This window comes from Anguilla anguilla, chromosome 9 (genome assembly GCF_013347855.1).
Source record: "Anguilla anguilla isolate fAngAng1 chromosome 9, fAngAng1.pri, whole genome shotgun sequence".
NCBI lineage: Eukaryota > Metazoa > Chordata > Actinopteri > Anguilliformes > Anguillidae > Anguilla > Anguilla anguilla.
In genome coordinates, this window is record NC_049209.1 from 54,393,304 (window position 1) to 54,413,597 (window position 20,294).

At 44.6% G+C, this 20,294-nt stretch overlaps 2 protein-coding genes across 4 annotated transcripts; both read left to right on the forward strand.

The window, feature by feature from the left end:
• The first annotated feature begins 213 nt into the window (after positions 1 to 213).
• On the forward strand, positions 214 to 2,260 carry LOC118235638 (P2Y purinoceptor 3). Its single transcript, XM_035433187.1, has one exon. The coding sequence runs from the start codon at positions 304 to 306 to the stop codon at positions 1,462 to 1,464; it is 1,161 nt and encodes a 386-aa protein (XP_035289078.1). The 5' UTR covers positions 214 to 303; the 3' UTR covers positions 1,465 to 2,260.
• A 2,708-nt stretch (positions 2,261 to 4,968) lies between these two features.
• LOC118235640 (protein FAM122A) lies at positions 4,969 to 10,539 on the forward strand. Of its 3 annotated transcripts, XR_004766892.1 has the most exons (10): positions 4,970 to 5,884; positions 6,068 to 6,152; positions 6,309 to 6,365; positions 6,456 to 6,502; positions 6,735 to 6,792; positions 7,085 to 7,152; positions 7,402 to 7,460; positions 7,658 to 7,742; positions 7,940 to 9,082; positions 9,588 to 10,539. XR_004766892.1 is itself a non-coding variant. In XM_035433193.1 (9 exons), the coding sequence occupies exons 1-9, from the start codon at positions 5,784 to 5,786 to the stop codon at positions 8,055 to 8,057; spliced, it is 675 nt and encodes a 224-aa protein (XP_035289084.1). In that variant the 5' UTR covers positions 4,969 to 5,783; the 3' UTR covers positions 8,058 to 10,539. The 3 variants fall into 3 exon arrangements, 2 of the variants coding, with proteins under 2 accessions (XP_035289084.1, XP_035289083.1); XM_035433193.1 differs by having other exon boundaries at positions 4,969 to 5,884; positions 7,405 to 7,460; positions 7,940 to 10,539; XM_035433192.1 differs by having other exon boundaries at positions 7,940 to 10,539.
• The last annotated feature ends 9,755 nt before the right edge of the window (positions 10,540 to 20,294 follow it).

The window sequence follows — 20,294 nt, forward strand, 5'->3', positions numbered from 1 at the left end:
ATGAGGTAGAAAGTGCCTGTGTGCGTGACTGTGTTTTAATCTGTCAGGTGTGAGTGTGTTCTACATGTATAGCCCTGTACATTAGGAAAACTGAACTGAGTTTCACTGAAATTACACTGCAAAAAGAGGACAAACTCACCTGTGCGTTCTTCCTGCAGGAACTGGAGAGAGCGGGGGGGGGGGGTGGGGACAGGAGGGGGAGGAAGACAGGAACATATCAGCCTTGGGAGCAGAAGAGCACAGAAAAGGAGGGAAGATGGCGGGAAGGATGAGCCACGGTGGGAAAGGGCGCGGCCGGTGACTATGAAGGTGAGCGTCTCCGTGACGGGGGGCGGGAACTCCACGGCCTCCGGCTGCAGCATCGACGAGTCGTACAAGTACGTGTTCCTCCCGCTGTGCTACTCCTTCACCTTCCTGTGCAGCCTGTCGCTGAACTCGGTGGTCCTGCTCCGGGCCTACCGCCGCAGCCGCCGCTGGAACGCCTCGCTGGTCTACATGGCCAACCTGGCCGCCACAGACCTGATGTACGGCCTGTCGCTGCCCTTCCTGGTGGCCAGCTACGTCATGCGCGACCGCTGGGTGTTCGGCGACTTCATGTGCCGCCTGGTGCGCTTCCTCTTCTACTTCAACCTGTACTGCAGCATCTACTTCCTCACCTGCGTGTCCGTCCACCGTTACCTGGGCATCTGCCACCCCATGAAGACCATCACCCTGGAGACCAAGCGCGCCGCCAAGGGCACCTGCGGGATGGTGTGGGCCGTGGTCTTCGTGCTGACCAGCCCCATCTTCCGCTTCGCTCAGACGGGCTACGTCATGAGAGGGGGCGGGGCCAAGGGCGGGGCGGGGCCGGCAGAGACTTTCCAGAACTGCTGGGACGACGCCATCGATGAGGAGTTCTCGGAGTACGTGCCCTACGGGATCATCCTGCACCTGCTGGGGTTCTTCGTGCCCTTCGTCATCATCGCCTGGTGCTACTCCCACGTGGTGCTCACCATCTTCCGGGCGCTGAGGTCCCAGCCGCACCTGCAGGAGGGCGGGGCCGGGGGCGGGGCGGTCTCAGGCCCCGCCTGCCTGCACATCCGGCGGCGGCGCAAGTCGATCCGGACCATCGTGACGATCACGCTGCTGTTCGCGCTCTGCTTCCTCCCCTTCCACGTGACGCGCACGCTGTTCCTGGTGCTGAAGGGCTGGCGGGGCGTGCGCTGCGACTCCATGCGCGCCGTGTCCATCTGCTACAAGGTCACGCGCCCGCTCGCCTCCTTCAACGCCTGGCTCAACGCCCTGCTCTACTTCATCACCAAGGACAAGAGCGCCCCCTGCTGCCCGCGCCACAAGCCCTCCCACCGCGCCCTCCTCTGGCCCCTCAGGATGCTGGGAGGGGTAGCCGAGAGGGAGGGGCCAGGAGGGGGAGGCGGGGCCAAAGAGAAGGAGAATGAATCCAAATCTTCAGGAAATATATTTTGAGGTTTTCAAGGGTGGGGAGGGATTGGGGAACACAGAAAGTAATCACCAGTCACAGCTGTTCAACCCAGATGCCTGTCCTATAAAATGCGTAGATTTGACCTAATAATAATAATAACAATAATAATAATAATTTGAAGAAGAAGAAGAATAGATTTCATTTATAAGCGTCCTTCATTCGATGATTAAATTGCTTTTGCAAACTCACCTGATCCATCTTCAGTGCAGCGGCCATTTTGTGCCCCGATGCTCAGCACACATCACAGCTGACAGTTACCAGCTCAGCGCTGCAGCGGCCATTTTGTGCCCCGATGCTCAGCACACATCACAGCTGACAGTTACCAGCTCAGCGCTGCAGTGGCCATTTTGTGCCCCGATGCTCAGCACACATCACAGCTGACAGTTACCAGCTCAGCGCTGCAGTGGCCATTTTGTGCCCCGATGCTCAGCACACATCACAGCTGACAGTTACCACCTCAGCTTCCAGATCTCCTGGTGGAGAAAAGCCGAGAATTATTTCTGAATACCAGCAGATCCATCCATCCCCATAGACAGAGTCATGGGCCACTCATACAGACCAAAACACTTACATTATATATCAAAGATGATCTCCTAATGACTTGTGTAATTTCCTTTTGATGTCATGACAAGCATATACTGTATAGAGAATACTATCAACTCTGTAATAACGCACTGAAAGGGGTTTATATGTCATGGTTATGTATTTTCTGACTGAACGTGTGTGTACTTCCTGTTTGGGGACTCGGTGGACTGGAATACATCTCTGTTTTTACTCTCAGTGCCTCAGTGTTGTCCGATTCTTTCCGCTCACACATTCACTGCCATCCGAGAAGCAGAAAGTGCCGAAACAAGCATGTTTGAGGGGCGTGTTTGTCCTGGGGGGGGGGGGGGGGGGGGAAAGAGAGCTCTACATTCGTATTAACATGTTAAAAACATTTTAATTGCATTGTTGGACATGTGTCAAGCTGTCTTTCAATAATACTGACACACTGAACACATTCACTCATTCAGTGGTTCACTGTTTCAGGTCTAGTGCATCAACCCAACATGGCTTTCAGAGTAAAACACAAGTCTCAAAAACAGCCGACACGGCCAGAAGTGCACCCTCACGGTGTTCCCTCAGACTCAATCCTCCCTAATAGGTCACAGGTCATCGCCAGGACAACACCGTGGAGCAAAAGTTACAATCAATACGCACACATGAGCAGGCTCGGAGATGAGGGAAATTAATGGAATCATGTAAAATGTACACCCATTCACAAAACACACACACACACACACAACCCAAGTCCCACCCCCTAAACCTTTAATCGTTACACACACACACACACACACACACACAAGGCCCACCCCCTAAACCTTTAATCGTTACACACACACACACACACACACACACACAAGGCCCACCCCCCAAACCTTTAAACGTTACACACACACACACAAGCCAAGCCCCTCCCCCCAAACCTTTAACCGTTACACACACACACACACACACAAGCCAAGCCCCTCCCCCCAAACCTTTAATCGTTACACACACACACGCACACACAAGCCAAGCCCCTCCCCCCAAACCTTTAATCGTTACACACACACACACACACGCACGCACGCACACAGACCCGGTGTCAGCGTTTGTCCGAGGGTTTGTTTCAGGAGATGCCAGCTCGGCGTGTGTACCTTTCGCACTGACGCAGCTTCTGCCCCGCAAGGGCGTAGGGTGGGTGTGTCTTAAAGTGCCCCCTCACCAAAACACATCCTGTCTGGCCTTCATCTTGCGACTGTTCCATGACGGGACTGTTCCAGCCCCCCTTCAACACCCCCCCCACCCCCCACCCCGCCCCAGCCCACCCCGCCCCACCCCCCCCCCCGGCAGCTCTCAGACGGCTCAGTGACCCGTGGACCCCTTGTCCACAGATATTACTGCAGCCTTCGGTGTCCACCAGGGTCAATGATTAAACGGCACTTCCTCTCAGCAACGTTCACTTCCTCAAGCGGACGCACTCTTCAGCTATCCAGAGATGTTCTGGAAAAAAACACGCCGTATCTAAAAGCTGCACAGCTCACTGAATACCGGCTTGCTGTTGGTAAATGGTGAAGTCCGCTGACGTTTCACAACTCTGGATAATGAGAATAATTTCTACACCGTCCCCAGCCTGGTCTATAAAAGCATCAGTGAGTTGTGTTGTTGGATTGAAAATAGCCCCATAGAGGAGATTAGATTGCATCGTATTGGGAGCCTGTATTAAAAAGCAAAATTGCTGAGTTAGCTGGATAACTGTGCTGAGTAAAATACGCAACCCTCCCAAATCTGGAACATGGATTGAAGTAAAAAGAGCTGTTCTGGGTTTTACTCTGTGCAGTTAACCAGCTAACTCAGTAATTCTATTTTGTGATACAGGCCCCAGGTCCAACGTCTTTGACAGTTAGTAAATTCTGACATACAAAACATTTGTATAGACAAATAATACGCAATTAATTCATGACAAAAATATTTAGTTGCTTAACTGGAAAATAATATATATATATATATATATTCTTTTTTAAGTGGGGGCAACCTAATTGATTGTTAATTTCAAAGCTACACCTGTCAGAGTCATGGGATATTTAAATATTCAAATATAAACAAAGACAACAATGTGATTCAGCAAAAAGAACAACTAAAAAATGTTCAATGATGATTCAAATACTAAATTAACTGTGAGCAGCATGAAAGTGTCCAGTGTAACACCCACAGTGAAATGAAGTGAGTAGGAGAATTAATTCACAAATAGAACAATACAGCTTCACAACAGCCTTCATAGTGGATCTCCGTTAGCCTACCACAATAGCCCTGCAACTGGGACATTGGCCCTGGGGAAAGGTTGCCCCCTACTGGCCGAACAACCCCACTTCAAGCTAGGACACCGCTTTTTCAGACCAACAACCAACCCCAACCACACCGAGCGGTCATCAAGCTGGACTGGGACATGGGAATCCACACATTAGAGGCTTGCATTGCTTCGTTATTCAAGATTAACACGTAACACTTATATTTGGAGTTTAATAAAAAGTAGAGAATACAACGTTTAGTTTTAAAGGCTAAATTGCAAGGATATGAGTCAATCAACCCATTTACTGTCATATTATCATCAACACCTTCATAAGGTTAATAAGAATGGTAAATGTAGACTTTCAGATTTGTTTGTTTTTTTTTTGGTGTAGCCTAGATGACTTGGTTATCTTCTTGGTTATCAGGGCCTTGAATAATCTCCTGTTAAGCAGTAAATTATAATTACACTTTAATTTAGCGAAGATAAATTTTCATGCCTACCGAGAAAAAACCAAAGCAAAATGACGACGAGTAACAAGTATCTTGATATTAATTACCTTTACCATAAACCTTACATTTTTAATAAAATACCGGAAATTTTGGGTACTTTACCGTCTTGGTTTCGCTCTCCTTCGCCCTGTTGCACAGATTTCTGCAGTTCTTTGACTGGCCAGAGCGAGGTGTTGTTAACGCGACAGAGGAGCGAATGCATTTTGTTGCGGACTATGTAAAAAAAAAATTAAATTAGTAGCTAGATACTATTTCTTCGCAAAGAGTTTCAGTTTGTTTTTGGAAACCGTGTTGCGCGACGGAATGTGGGAGTATATTAAAACTATGTAAGTGTATTGACGTCTGGAAGCAAACTATCTTATTAAACAGTGTTAACTAACGTTATCGAGTCCGTTAGCTAAGCTATCTTAGCTAAGACCTATGACGGGGTTTTGCCAGCGAGCTAAACTTCACTACTGGAGTTTATCATACCGATACTAGCGTAGTTTCTGCATGTATTTACAGTGAAACTGCGCGGATGCTTAGTATTTCAACGACGTTTTCATATTGTTATCCATCCTGGCTGGCTATTTGCTTTCAGGTTATAACTCTACTGAAGGGCGCCAGCTACCTAGCTGCTGTTTAGCGAGCTTCAGTGGAAACGGATGCCGACTGATCCGCGTAACTGGCTAACTTAAGCCAGCTGTCGTGCTGGGATGCAAGCTAAGTAGCAAACCTGTAGCTCGTCCCTGTCAGCAGGCCAAATTTATTTCTCTTCGCGACAATCTTTCTCTCCGACTGGGGACTGCCTGTGGTCGACAAAAAATGCTTTTAGCGGGAACGCGGAAAGTGTCCCGCTGACTTGGCGGTTCAGTGTGGATTCTGGGCTGAGGCCTGCAGGTCGGGCTTTCACGGGGCTAGAGTTGGCGCGACCCGCGAGGTTTGTGAGCGGGGAACCCGCGACACAGGCTGCCGGGAGCCCTTGGGCCAGGAAAGAAGCGAAATGGAGCGGATGGAGGTGGACCAGTGCGCAGGCGCAGCTGCGGGCGGCGGAGGCGGGGCTCTACGCAGGTCGAACAGCGCCCCCATGATCAGCGGTGTTAGGTGAGGGAACTGCAGTTATGATTCATCGTTGATTTCGTTTTTCTGTAGTAGTCCTAGTTAAAGCCGAACATATTTTTCTGAATGTACAGGTTGTAATATTGAGGAGGGATACGTTCTCTTGTTCTGGTCATTCACTACACCACCTGTGTCTCTCCACCTCCCCCCACCCCCCACCCCCATTAGTGATGCCATGACGGTGTTCAGTCCCACCAGCTCGGCAAGATTTCGCCGGAGCAGTGTGTCCGTGAACCACAGCTGTCCTGGGCGGGTTAGTCTGTCCGTGCGTCTGTCCGTCGGCCTCCTGTGTGTTCGAGTTACCGCTGTCTGTCTGGCCACTGGCCCGTCACTGAGTGATGCTGTCCGTCAGCCAGTCTCCTCAGCCCGGAGTCGGCTGAGCAGCTAATGAGATGTCATTTCTCCCCAGGCCCTCCCCCTGTCCCCCTTCTCGTTGGCCAGCGAGAGACAGGATCATAAAAGGCTGGTGAGGGAACAGATTGTGGTAGTTCTCGTTTGATCCGCCATCTCTTAAGGTGCGGTGTGTTTGAGACCTGATGGTTTGTCTGTGTTCCAGGAGGAGAGTGTGGAGCTGCACCTGAGAGAGAATCTGCAGAGGATGAGGTGAGGGTCAAACTGGCATCTATACATGACAGTAATGGACTACAATTACCATCACCCCATTATTCACTCACTAATACTGACTACAACTACCATCACCCCATTATTAACTGATACTGACTACAAGTACCATCACCCCATTATTCACTCACTAATACTGAGCAGCAGCTGTCAGGTTTGAACACCAATTGCTGTTACAGACTTTCTCTTCCCCCTTCCCTCCTCCCCCTCACAGTGCTTCATCTTCAGCTCCTCATCCTCCTGTCAGTCACTGGCATGACCACACCTCCCTGGTGAGTACATACATTGGAGTGTATATAAGTCGATACATTAGCATGTATGCAAGTGTGTACTTTAATATCTATTTTAGTACATGCATTAGCGTGTGAATCAGCACGTATACATACATATGTACCTTTCCCATAATCCAGTTCAGTTCAGCAGGTACACATGTGAGCACGGAATCTTTTCACAGAATATTACATTTTAAGTGGTGCTTTGTAAGACATGTCTTCTTGGTGCCATGTGTGTTGTCTGTAGCCAGAGAAGAGTTTACTCTGATTTCCTCATTATCTCTCTCAAAAGGGGATACATTCACTTGACAGTGGTGTCACACCAAACTCATCCCCAAGTCCAACAAGGAGGTTCAGAGGGTAGGTTCCACTTCCTATGCAATAAACAGCAAAGTGCAGTAAAAAGTGTTGATTTAATACCAACTGGAAATTAACACCCACGTTTCCTGTTAAATGATCTGTTCCACTAAATCATGTGATCTGCTGCCGAGACAGACCAGGAACACACACACACTCGCCATTATGACTGCTTACCACAAATCCAATGCACTGGATGCCACGATGTTCTGGGCAGTGTAATAATGCCGGTGCATTTCCTGTCCTCTCCAGCAGGGTGGCGCAAAACGATGCAGTGAGGTGGCCCGCTCTAACGCCGCTGAAAAGGAAAGGTAATTTTAGATTTTATTTTTAAGGAAACAAAACATCATCCTGCCAGTATTTACTTTCATTTGCTGTTCTTTATTATAGTGACTGGGCCAGAGCCCCCCTGCGTCCCGTTTCCATGTGTTCTGTGTTTTGGAGGTTCTTCCACTCATTTCATGGGTGTTACTCTTACTGATGTGTCTCCTGTCCCGGACCCCCCCAGGAGGAGTCGAGTCCGATGGACCCCCAAAGAAGCTGTTTGTTGCCGGGGTGACGGATGCACCTCACATCGCCGGTTACACAGTCAGGTAGGGGCGCCTCCTGGGATTTGGGATTTGGAAAAACCAGACGCAAACATATGTCATAGTTTGCAAATTCATTTTGATATCAAAACACATAGAAAAATATTGAGAATGTTGAATCAACTGATTGTGGTCAGTGTCATATTTAATGGTGCTCTTATCTTTCTCTCTCTCTCTCTCTCTCTCTCTCTCTCTCTCTGTAGTGTTGCCCAGGCTACCGGATCACCAGTGGGCGGGGTTTCGGTTTGTGCCAGCCCACAGGGCAGCCCCCTCCCTATCTCCCCCCCTCCCTCCTTCACTTCCCACCACCCAAGCTTCTGAATCCACACCACCTCCAGCCAATCACAGCGCAGGATAAGGTGGCTAACACACATGCAGATATGTTCACACTATCTCAGCCAATCAAAAACATGCATACAGATATGTCCACACTGTCCCAGCCAATCAAAAACACACATACAGATATGTTGATACTATCCCATCCGATCAGAAGCATTCTTTCACAGGAGGTGTTATCTCAAGGTGAGGAATGGCATCTCCTTCTTCTGCTTTTGTTCCTTTCTCCCTCACCGGTGAGGGATCGAGCAGAAACTTAGATGTATTGGAAAACAAGCTCAACCAATGACAAATCAGGAAAGTTTTGGAGACAACCAATGAGAGGTGTGGATTGAGAAGAGCTCAGCCAATCAGAATGAGAGCTGAAGCAGAAGAGACAGAGGCGGAGTATTTCCCTAAGAACAGAAGCTCATCTGATGTTTTGACAGCATTGGACTGGGCCAATTATTTTAAATGTTAGACCAAATAAATAAGTGAGATATTTTTAGTGAGGGAGAGGGGGGAAGAGGCCGACAGGCCTGTTGAGGTCTGGAACAGCAGCAGAGCGCTCAGCTAGGTGTTAAATGGAGCTGATGTAGGATCAGTGTGATGTTTTAGCAGATAGTGGAGAAGCATAGAACATGAAGAGCAGTGACCTGGTCCTGGATCAGTGCAGCTGCTCTGGAGATGTTCATGAAGATGGAGAGCTGTTCTAGGATCAGGTTTTTGTATTTTAGCCCATAACGGACAAGGTTAGCGCGTGGGACGGGGGTAATCTGGTTCCAGCTCAGCTGTCCTAGTCTGAGATCATTTTAAACATGGGCCTGTGGGCAGCGTGTGTTCTCCTGAGCGAGCAGGACAGGACCCGAGCACAGAGCTCGTGCTCACCACGTCACCAACGGCAGCGTTTTGGGGAGCACAGGGAAATGCTGGGAGAATTCCCGGCCTTCCGACTCCGGACTTTTAACTGCTTCCTGTTCCGCCAGGCTTTCAGCACCAGAGGGTTCATGCCAATGATGTGGGATGAAAGGGTGAGTGTGACTGAGTGAGGTCAGTGAAAGTGTGAATGTGGTCGAGGAAGATTTTTGGGCTTACCGCCAAACTCTTTTAGCGTTCATTTCAAACATGCAGCGCGGGATGACCAGCCGCTTGGTCAGACAGAAAAATACGAAATTAAACGCTTCCTAAAGGAAGGATGTTGGGAAAGGTGGGCAGGGATCTGGTCTCTAAATGTACAGTATGTAAATATGTGGCACTCTGAGACAGAACTCTGACCTTGGGATTATTGCTGGGTACTTTAATTTTGTATCATGTAAGAATGTAACCTTGTCATATAAATAATACATAAATAATAAAGTGTAACCTTTTGGGTTTTTTTACATCCTTTAAAAAAAATGACAGCTTTGAAAGGATTTTATTTTTCTTTGTTGAAGATTTAGCAGTCCATTTAAAAATGTGCTAAGTGGGGAATTCTGTAAATATGAATATTTGTATATTATTGTAAATGCAAACCTGTAATTTTTTCTTGCCTTCCAGTAACTTGGACTGTGCTGTTTTTTTCATATGGTGCAGATGAAGGTTTGACGCTGAGAGCTGTTGCATGCAGTTCACTTTTAGTTGGGAATAGTTGCCCGTTTTATTCTGTGTTCAGACGACTGACCCACTGTGTGCCTGTGTTATATGAGTGATTATACAGAGAGACTGGTGCCTGTGTTATATGAGTGATTAAACAGAGAGACTGGTGCCTGTGTTATATAAGTGATTAAACAGGGAGACTGGTGCCTGTGTTATATGAGTGATTAAACAGGGAGACTGGTGCCTGTGTTATATGAGTGGTTAAACAGAGAGACTGGTGTCTGTGTTATATGAGTGATTATGCAGAGAGAGGCATAGTTTGGAGAGTGACTGTTGGTGTATGGTAACTCCACCCATTTTCAGTCAAACCAGGTAGAGTTACTCACTTGATGCTGAATACATATGCCTCATTTTCTTCTGTAAATTTTTTTAGACAATCATATTGAGATGTTTTTCATTATTAAGGAAACCTGTGGATGTTGATGATGATGACTGGATCAGTTACCCCTCTGAGGTTCTGATGATTCTGTGTTCCCTGAAAAACTTAATGTGGGTTATTGAGTTCCCCTGGAAACATATTCTGTTATTGTGAGAAAATGGGGTTCAAAAGTACATTTAAAACTGAATTTGTACATTTGCCAACTATGAGTGGCTCTTGTTAAGAGTTCAATATTGTAAATAGACTCAGAAACAATTATATTATGAAAATGATAAAGAAGTATTTTTATGGTCCTGTAAAATAAAGGGAAAAAATATTCCGCTTGAGTATTTCATGCTTGTACAACTTATGCAAACTGTGCTTCATGTTCTAGTGAAAATATGTACACACTTTTCAAATATACAAATATTATATATTTGTATAATGTATACTAAAATGTACCATGACAATAAAATTATATCCCAGGGGAAGCTGGCTGGTGGTTGAAGTTTGTGTGTGTGCATGTATATGTGTGATTAAACCGTTCTTCAAACCAGCTGTATAAATGCACCAAAGTTAAGCTACTTTATTTTAAGAATTCCTGACCTGATCATAACCCTGCGAAGTCTACTGTATAGCAGAAGCGTTTTGTGTATTAATGTCCGACATCGAACTAAATCCTAATTAAATTAATTCAGAAAACAAAAACAGGTTGTTTCGCTGTTGTGCTGAGGTTCGTGACAGGAATAAGCACATCACTTCTGTTTTAAAATGTGCACGAAGGCTGATCAGTTTCTTTTCAAATCTGCGCTGTGCAACTTCGTAGTAACTTCACTCCGCCACTAGGCGCTGATATTGCCGCGGCGCTGCTGGTCCTCAGAAATTCAAGAAAATACTCGGTCCCGTCATGCATTGCGGCGGAGCACAAACGGTTATTCATTAAAATTCAAACAAAAATTATTTAAAATTAATTCAGTTGACCTGTGGACGTAGAAATGACATGACTTGTTTTACCAAGTGAATATGCACACGATGAGATTGTTGAAAAATGTAATTACATCCGTTACATTTTTTTATTTTTTTTTCCCCACTGAAGTACCGTGTCACAAGTATAGTGGGGAGCTAGTAGCCGTTGGCGCCATTTTCAAACAGTCGCGTTTCCCGGAGTGATTGGATTGAATAGCACTATATAGTATTTGTATATACTTCCCATGTTTTACTGCTTTACTGTTCCAGAAGCCTGATCATTAATTTTTACAATTTAATTTAGATTTTCTACGTAGGTTGGAGACTGATTATTTTCTTTTAAAGAAAGGTAAGACATTTCACTTTGCATATAAAATGTTGAAACCTAGAACTATAATTTCCTTTGACTTGGAAGCTATAATGGAATGCATACTTGAATGTAGAGCGTGCATTGTAAATGTGTGGCACTTCAGACATTTCTGTTTCAATGGGATGTCTAGCTGAGGTTATGCGGGGTGCCGTTGAACTGCAAGCAGGCAGCCTGTGTACGTTAGCTATATGTCACACTTACCACCAACCCCTCCCCAAACCTGCTCTGCACCCTTTCAAAACGAAGGGGCTACCCCTCCCCTATTACCGCTTCGGCTGTATGGAATATCGGCATCTATAGGTTAGTTAGAAATAAATACCTTTTATCACACACTTAGATTTGCTTCAGAATCAGAGATGTAAAGCAAGCTGGCCAAAAAAAATAAACCAGGCTACAGAAATGTCTGTTTTTTTATTTTTTTCAATTTGCGCGTAAAGTTTAATCAAAATCAAATCGACAGGAGTCTCAAGATAATTCTCTTTACGTGAAAAGCCGTAGAGCGCAAGGGTTTTGACCCCACAAAGCGAGCCGTGGTAATGTTACTGAACCGAGCCAGACCTGCCCGCTCATTAAGCGGGGCTTTCACGGCGTTTTCCTGCAATAATATTCCACAGCCTATGCCCAGTCAGCCGGTCTTAGTCCAGTAGCTTGTGAAATAGTATTCAGGTTCGCCTTCCAAATGATAGAGTTCGCAGCTAGCACATAGTTAAAATTTACTTAGCCGATGATGAACTAATTAATTAATCAACAATAATAACACGAACAATAATAGCAATAATGATAATAATAATAATAAATTAGTATCCTACATTATTTTAAAAAGAAGATAACCCAATGAAAACATAAGAGAAATGTAGCTACACATTAGCTAGGTTCCACTTTGATAAATCTGACTTAACATTTCACAATCAAGATCGAGCCCGACTGCTCCCCATTAATTTAATAAAATAACATTTTAGAAAATGAAAATTATACATAAGACCCAGGAATGATGAATAATTTCCATGCAGTAGGGTAATATTTATTATTAATATTTTTTCATATTCATTATTAGATATTTATTAGTGATAAATATAATTGTGCGTTTTTTTGAGGTTATTCCAGCATTCGGTAGGCTGCCAAGTGTTTGGTTGCTATTCGTAATACAAAATGTTTTTTAATAATGAAATTAGAGTATTAAAAATGAATCACTATTGATTACTTGCTGTTTTCGGTTGGTCTAGACAGTATATGTCACAGTCAGCAATTATGTGCCATATTTTTAGATCATATAGGCCTAGGTTGTATGTAATTTTCTAGCTCCCTCATAACCGGATGTAACGGCAAGGCTAATGCAAATGATTATAACTTACTGCTGCAATTTTTGTCTTTAGGCTTTATTGAATTATCACAGGAGTCCTTCTAATATTATAAGAAATGCTTGTGATTCTATACGCGCAGACACGTTTTCGTTACATTAAAGTAACAACATATTTCACCGAATAATATCATCTATATTTAGCAAACATTTGCATTATTATTTTACTTACTTTAGAGTTAATTTCCGCAAAGTGTCAATGCATTGTGTCGGAGCCAGGACTGAACTGGTAATGATGCTCATAGTCTCCTCGATATTTTCTCTATTCATAACGCGATTTGATGAGTTATTATTTATTTGATGATCGCCGCTGGTTTTTTTTTAATTTAAAGACAAGCTAATTTCTTCTTATTATTATTTTAAGAAATAAATAAATATGGGATTATATTACTAATATTTTTTCCCATTTGATTTTTCTTAGTCGCATCTCATTATGTGTACATCTGTGTATGTCCTAATCATACATAATATAATATATTATTCTTGTAGATGAAAGTTCAAATATTTTGGATGAAAATATTTGAAAAATATTGCTTCACGCGTATAAAGGAAGAACCCGCTCAGGCAGTGTACAATAAAACCGAGTGACACATAATTAAGAAAGCTGTAGACCCCTGTCCGTGTGCGGACAGTATTTTAATCACACAACTTGTCAAACTACTGCATTGGAAATTGACGTTTTAGTGTGTCTGTATTGAAAATTATTAAAAGCACATGGCTGTGAAAAGTTAAGAAAATAGTTCAGTCAATTCTTCTAAGGGCTTTTAAGTAAAAGCATGGACTGTATTATAAGGATTTCGCGTAAATTCCCGCCGCAGGTACTTGCCGTTATTTAGTACACCGCGCGCGAAGTAGGCTACATATTAGTGGGTCGCGCTTGTGACGTTTAACCAGAAGGTTGTGTGTTCCAGCCCCAATTGGCTGTTGTTAGTTTGGTGAAAACTCATTCACAATAATTATGAATCTATATGACTATTTTATTTAATACTGTATTTAATTTTAGATGCCAGTGCAGATCTCACTGGCTGCCTGGGCATGCCATTTTGTGTTGATTTGAAAAAGGTCAGTTTAAAGCTGTGTGCTTGTGAGTCATATTGGGGGAAATTATCTTGTCCACCCTGTAATTTCTGTACTGGTTTATTAGTAATAATATTTTCATCAAGCTAGGAAAAACAGCCTATCTACCAATGTGTGTGTTTTTTTATTTGTGTTTGTGTTTATGTGTGAGTGTGTGTGTGTGTTTGTATTTTTATGTGTGTATATGAATTTTTATGTGTGTGTATTTGTTTTTTATATGTGTATCTGTTTGTGTGTGAGATTGTGTATGCATAGGTGTGTGTGTGTGTGTGTTTGTGTGTGTATGTATTTGTGCTTTTATGTGTGTATGTGTTTTTGTGTTTGTGTCTGTGTGTGTATTGGTGTTTTTATGTGTGTGTGTATGTGTTTTTGTGTTTGTGTCTGTGTGTTTGTTTGTGTTTTTATGTGTGTGTATATGTGTCTTTATGTGTGTATGTGTTTTTGTGTTTGTGTCTGTGTGTGTATTGGTGTTTTTATGTGTGTGTATATGTGTCTTTATGTGTGTATGTGTTTTGTGTGTGTGTATTTGTGTTTTTATGTATGTGTATATGTGTCTTTATGTGTGTATGTGTTTTTGTGTTTGTCTGTGTGTGTGTTTGTGTCTTTATGTGTGTATGTGTTTTTGTGTGTGTGTCTGTGTGTGTATTGGTGTTTTTATGTGTGTGTATATGTGTCTTTATGTGTGTATGTGTTTTTGTGTGTGTGTCTGTGTGTGTATTGGTGTTTTTATGTGTGTGTATATGTGTCTTTATGTGTGTATGTGTTTTTGTGTTTGTGTCTGTGTGTGTTTTGGTGTTTTTATGTGTGTGTATATGTGTCTTTATGTGTGTGTGTGTGTGCTTGACTCGCTGGGTAGTGTACAAAATGGTGATTGTTTCTCCTTCCTTGTTTGGTGAGAAGCTGAAGGGTGTTTTTACCCTAAATTGTTCTGTGGTTTTTAACTGTCTCCACTGCCAATTAAAATAACGTCCGTTAACAACCATCTAGAAAAACAGGGACGCACATGTTCCCAGAAGCTAAAGGGCTGAGAGAGGGGATTGCTATTTTATTTTAAGGACTTATCACTTTATTCTGTTGACTTTCAGAAAGCCGTATGTGTGCATGTGTGTGCGTGAGTGTGTGCGTGTGTGTGCGTGTGTGTGCGTGAGTGTGTATGTGTGCGCGTATGTGTGTGCGTGTGTGTGTGTGTGTGCGCGTGTGTGCGTGTGTGTGAGTCACTCAGGCCCTTGAGTAAAGCTATCTGTGGAACCAGATTGAGACTTTCCACACTCGGCTCAACTCGACAGACTGAAGCTCTGACTGACAGGGACAGAGATGGCCACTGAGCCCGATTCACAGGGTTAAAAACACCACTCTTTCTCCTGGTCTGCCTTTCCTCTCTCTCTTTCTCTCTCTCTCTCTCTCTCTCCCTCTCTCTGTCTCTCTATCTCTCTGATTCCTCAACCTGTCCCTTCCACCACCATTTAAATGCTGACTGAAGCCAAGATAAGCCAAAAAAGTTGATTCCTCCTTGTTTGTCTGTCTGTAGATATTCTCGTGTGTGTGTGTTTGTGTGAGAGAGTGTGTGTGTGTGTGTGAGAGAGAGAGTGTGTGAGTGTGTGTGTGTGTGTGTGTTTGCGGTGATGTAGTGATAAACTTACACACAAACACACACAGAAATATTCAGGTAAACACCCTCTCTTCCTTTTGTATTTTTGTTGGTTCAATTTCCAGCCTAGTTGCCCCCCAAATGCACAAACACACGCACATACAACAAACACACATACACACACGCATGCAGGTACACTCACACACACACTCACACACCCACACACTCTCTCTCTCACGCACACTCACACACATACACTCTCTCTCTCTCACGCACACACACACACACACACAAACACTCTCACTCACACACTCTCTCACACACGCACACAAACACACACACACATGCAGGTACACTCACACACACACACACTCTCTCTCTCACACACACACACACAGGTACACTCACAAACACACACACACTTACACACTCTCTCACACACACACTCTCTCTTACACACACACACACTCTCACACACACACACACACACACTCACTCACACACACACACACTCTCACACACACACATGCAGGTACACTCACACACACACACACTCTCTCTCACACACACACACACACAGGTACACTCACAAACACACACACACTTACACACTCTCTCTCTCACACACACACTCTCTCTTACACACACACACACACACACACACACTCACTCGCACACACACACACACTCTCACACACACACTCACACACACACACACACACACACTCTCACACACACACTCACACACACACACACACACACTCACTCACACTCACACACCCACACACACACACACACACACACACACTCCCTCCCCTCTGTCCCAGGCGGTCGTTAGGCTGTGTGAATGCCTTGGCGAGTTTTCAGGAGGGAAGAGGAGAGCGCTGTTGTTTAGCGCTGGTCACAGCCCAGACGGTGAACCCCCGCCACAAAATAATTTTTTCCCCCTGCAAGGTAGCAGCGACAGACCCCAAACTTCACACCCCTCTAAAGCCGTGCCGGGCGCACCCCCACGTTTTTTTCCGGATTTTTCCACCTCCCCAAAAAGGTTTATTTTGAGTGTAGAAACTGGAGTCGTGGGTAAAAGGCTGAGTGGAGAGCTCCTTCTTATGCCCAGCGAGTTCCTCCGGCAGCGTCAGAGCGTTCAGCAGCACCGAGCCGTCTGCCTGCCGCGCACCCGACTCCAGGAGCGGCGGGGAGGGGGCCAGGGGCGGCAGAGTTTAACTGCAGATTTTAGGGCTAATCCCCCCCTTTTACGGGACGGGAGAGAGATGGGTAGTGTGGAATGTCTGTGCTTTATATTGGGTTACAGATTCCCTGTTGTGTGCTGGGTTATCTTACCTTTGCTTTTTTTTTTTTTTTTTTTTTAAGTGTTAGCCTGTTTACATGCGTGTTCCTTCTGTGTTTACATGCGTGTTCCTTCTGTGTTTACATGCGTGTTCCTGGCCTGTTTACCCGCGTGCTCCTGGTCTGTAAGGTTCTATTGACGTTTTTGGGTTTTTTTTCCCGATTTATTTCTCCATAGTTTGTATGGTATCATGATTGGTTTTAGCAGCACTTTCCTCCGTGCTGTTTATTAATGAAAAGATTGCAGGGCAGCTCTGGGATTGTTTGTTTTGTGCGAGCGGGTCCTCTTAATGGCGCAGTTTCTTTGGGGGCGGCTCGGCGCGCTCCACAGCCCCTGTAGGAGGTGAAGAGGACGGCCTGCTTTTTAAATCAGAGAATGAGTGCCACAGAATGACACGCGCCATAAATGGGTTAATTTCGGTGTGCGTTTGGATGGCGCTGATTTGGCGCTAAGATCGTTAGCTTCCTCCCCTCCTCATCCCTCGCTCCACGCTGCTGCTCCCTGTTGCAGGACAGGAGGTGAGTGCCGCTCTCTCTCTCTCTCTCTTTTCACCCTCTTCCCTCTCTTCCCTCTCTTCCATCTCTCTCTTTAAACTTGAGAAGTTTTACAGCCTTGAAGGGCTGGAGGAGGGGAGGGCAAAGCTCGGTCTTTTTCTCTCTCTTTTTCTCTCTCTCTGTCTCTGTTTCTCTCTGTGTGTCCTCTGACTCCCTTCTCACCCTGGTCTCTCTCTCTCTTTTCTGTTGATCATTGGAAGTGCGTACACACAAAACGCACACATACACACACATTCGCACACTTTTTTTTTTTTTTTTTACAATTTTGCATTTTTGGCAACAGAATCACACTTACATTAATTCTGTTTGTGTGTGTGTGTGGGTGCACCTGTATGTTCCCCTGGTCACTGACGAATTTGCTTGTGACTCACCGATCATATCGTATCACATGTGGTCATGGTTAAGTGCATTTTGTAATTAATAATGAAAGTTTTAGCTGTTTAACAATTTAATGAGTGAATGTTTTTCTAATTGCTGCATCGATTTGTTCTTCTACTATTGTGTCCATGGCATTACTGTTCGATTAAACTAGGAAGTATGAATACATACATTTTCAGTGTTGTAAAGTAATGCTATATATTTCCATGACTGAATTTTCACACTGTATTTTTGTTGAGTTTGTGTGTCAGGGTGTTTTGTAATATGGCTTACTTCTGACTAAGGCTTTGGGCGTGGTGTGTTTCAGAACACTATTCTTAAGCAGTAATTCAAAGTGGGAAAGACCCCAGTAAGTTATTATGCATTATCAGTACGACCTTATTAATTTGATTCATTTTACAGTTTATTTTCATAATTCATGACTGACTGGCAGCATTACTGTATTTATGCTGTTTAATGGCTGTGTGTGTGTGTGTGTGTGTGTGTGTGTGAGTATGTTTGTGTTTTGTTAATTTTTGTAAGACCTCGTTTTACTTGTGTTATTTTATTTTTTGTCATATTCACCATTTTGTGGCATATTCACCATTTTGTGGCATATTCGCCATTTTGTGTCATATTCGCCATTTTGTGTCCTATTCGCCATTTTGTGCTATTAGTTTATGGGGGTTTTATTTATTTTTTAATCAATCGCAATTTCACTTTCAAATGTTTTTTTTCTTCTTCAAAATAAATTTTAAAACTGTAGAAGCTGAATTTAAAGAGGAGCTCAGACGTGCGTATGGCTGACAGTGAGCAGGACTGCAGGCAGGGTGTTCTCATTTTACTGTGATTAATGAACCTCAGAAGGGTCTGCAGATTCACTCATGTCGGTGTTACGGTTTAGCTTTCTATTAATAATCACAAACTCCTCGTTTTTTATATTTATTTATTTTCTCCTTTCTCATTTTTTAGAGGACCATGAATTATAATTAGATTTAAATTCATAGTGAACCTGAATAATGTCAGAACTTCATATGTTACTATTCCGATGTTATCATTCAGTCCGGGGGCATTGCTCCATGTTGAAATGTAATTATTGCTGAGCGCCCCTAGCTTTTCATGCTGTTAAAATGCTATTTGTTCCTTATCTAATATGTTAACATTGCAATCAGATGCCCTCAGTGTGAGTTTGGGGCCAAAATGGAGTAACACGAATTTCCCATAATGCCACAGTGCTTATAGTCTTTGCATCTCTCTGCCACGGGGTCATTCTGTGTCTGTTTCCTTTAAAGGTGGTGTGGTTTCAATTGGTTATCAAAGCTCATTTAATGCTACAGGCTAATGGCAATCTCACTGCTGTAGGTGAATGAAACACAGGGTGTGACCCTATTGTTTCCTCTCTGTAATCACATGTTGGATGCTGATATATTTAGCCACCTGAAAACTGCCAATAAAATCATTGTTTATTCAAGTAGAAACAATTGCTATGAAGCTGGTTGGTTACTGGAAAAGAACTCTCTCTTGGGATTTAGCTAACTGCAGCGTTTTCGTGTTGAATACAGTAAAATGACGAAGCTAACGTCTGGCAGTGGAGAAAACGCAAAGCTGTGATTGGCCCAAAGCATGTGGGCGGAGTCAAGCTGTAACATGTGGACAGTCACAGTGACGTAGTTGGAAAAAAATTCCATTAACAAATTTCTAAGGGTTACAATCGTCTGACAGCAATTAGAATACCTGTGTGGCAGTTAGATATTGCTGAGTGGATTATTACTGGAGTTTCTGTCCGGACAGCCTCACTAGGTCTTCCCTTCACCCAGCTGGACTTGTTTCAGTCTCCTCACCCTCCCCTCTGACACTTAACCCTAACCCTCACTCTCACCCTCACCCTAACCCTAACCCTTACCCTCACCCTCACCTTCACCCTCACCCTCACCCTAACCCTCACCCTCACTCTCACCCTAACCCTCACTCTCACCCTCACCCTAACCCTCACTCACCCTAAACCTAACCCTCACTCTCACCCTCACCCTAACCCTCACTCTCACCCTCACCCTAACCCTCACTCACCCTAACCCTAACCCTCACTCTCACCCTCACCCTAACCCTCACTCTCACCCTTACCCTCACTCTCACCCTTACCCTCACTCACTCTCACCCTAACCCTCACTCTCACTCTCACCGGAGCTCCAGAGCACCCTCTAGCAGCACATCATGGTTTGTAGGCTTCAGGACACTTTCCAAACCATTCTGTGCTGTTACTGGGAGTGCTGGACACAGCGACTGTGAACCACCAGCCCCAGCAGAACCACCAGCCCTGGAACCACCAGCACAGGCAGAACTACCAGCCACGGAACCACCAGCACAGGCAGAACCACCAGGACCAGAGAGCAAATCCTTTCTGTATGTGTGAGTATGTGTGTGCACATGTGTATATGTGTGTGCGTGTGTGCGCATTTCATTGTGCTGTTTGTGTGTCACTTCCGGGCGTCTGCTGAGTTTCACTGCTGGAACACAGAGAGGCGCAGTCGTCCTCCAAGCCTGTCCACGGCTGCACTCCTGTTACTGCTGCTGCTCTGCTCGTGCTCACAGTGGGTTCATCCAGGTTCCAGCGCAGCGAGTCCGGGACTGGGACT

Excerpts from the sequence above, each read along its gene's own strand:
- LOC118235638 (XM_035433187.1), top strand. The coding sequence starts at position 304 with ATGAAGGTGAGCGTCTCCGTGACGGGGGGCGGGAACTCCACGGCCTCC.
- LOC118235640 (XM_035433192.1), top strand. The coding sequence starts at position 5,784 with ATGGAGCGGATGGAGGTGGACCAGTGCGCAGGCGCAGCTGCGGGCGGC. Across the intron at positions 6,366-6,455 it reads GACAGGATCATAAAAGGCTG|GAGGAGAGTGTGGAGCTGCA; the intron begins GTGAGGGAACAG and ends TCTGTGTTCCAG. Across the intron at positions 7,461-7,657 it reads AACGCCGCTGAAAAGGAAAG|GAGGAGTCGAGTCCGATGGA; the intron begins GTAATTTTAGAT and ends GGACCCCCCCAG.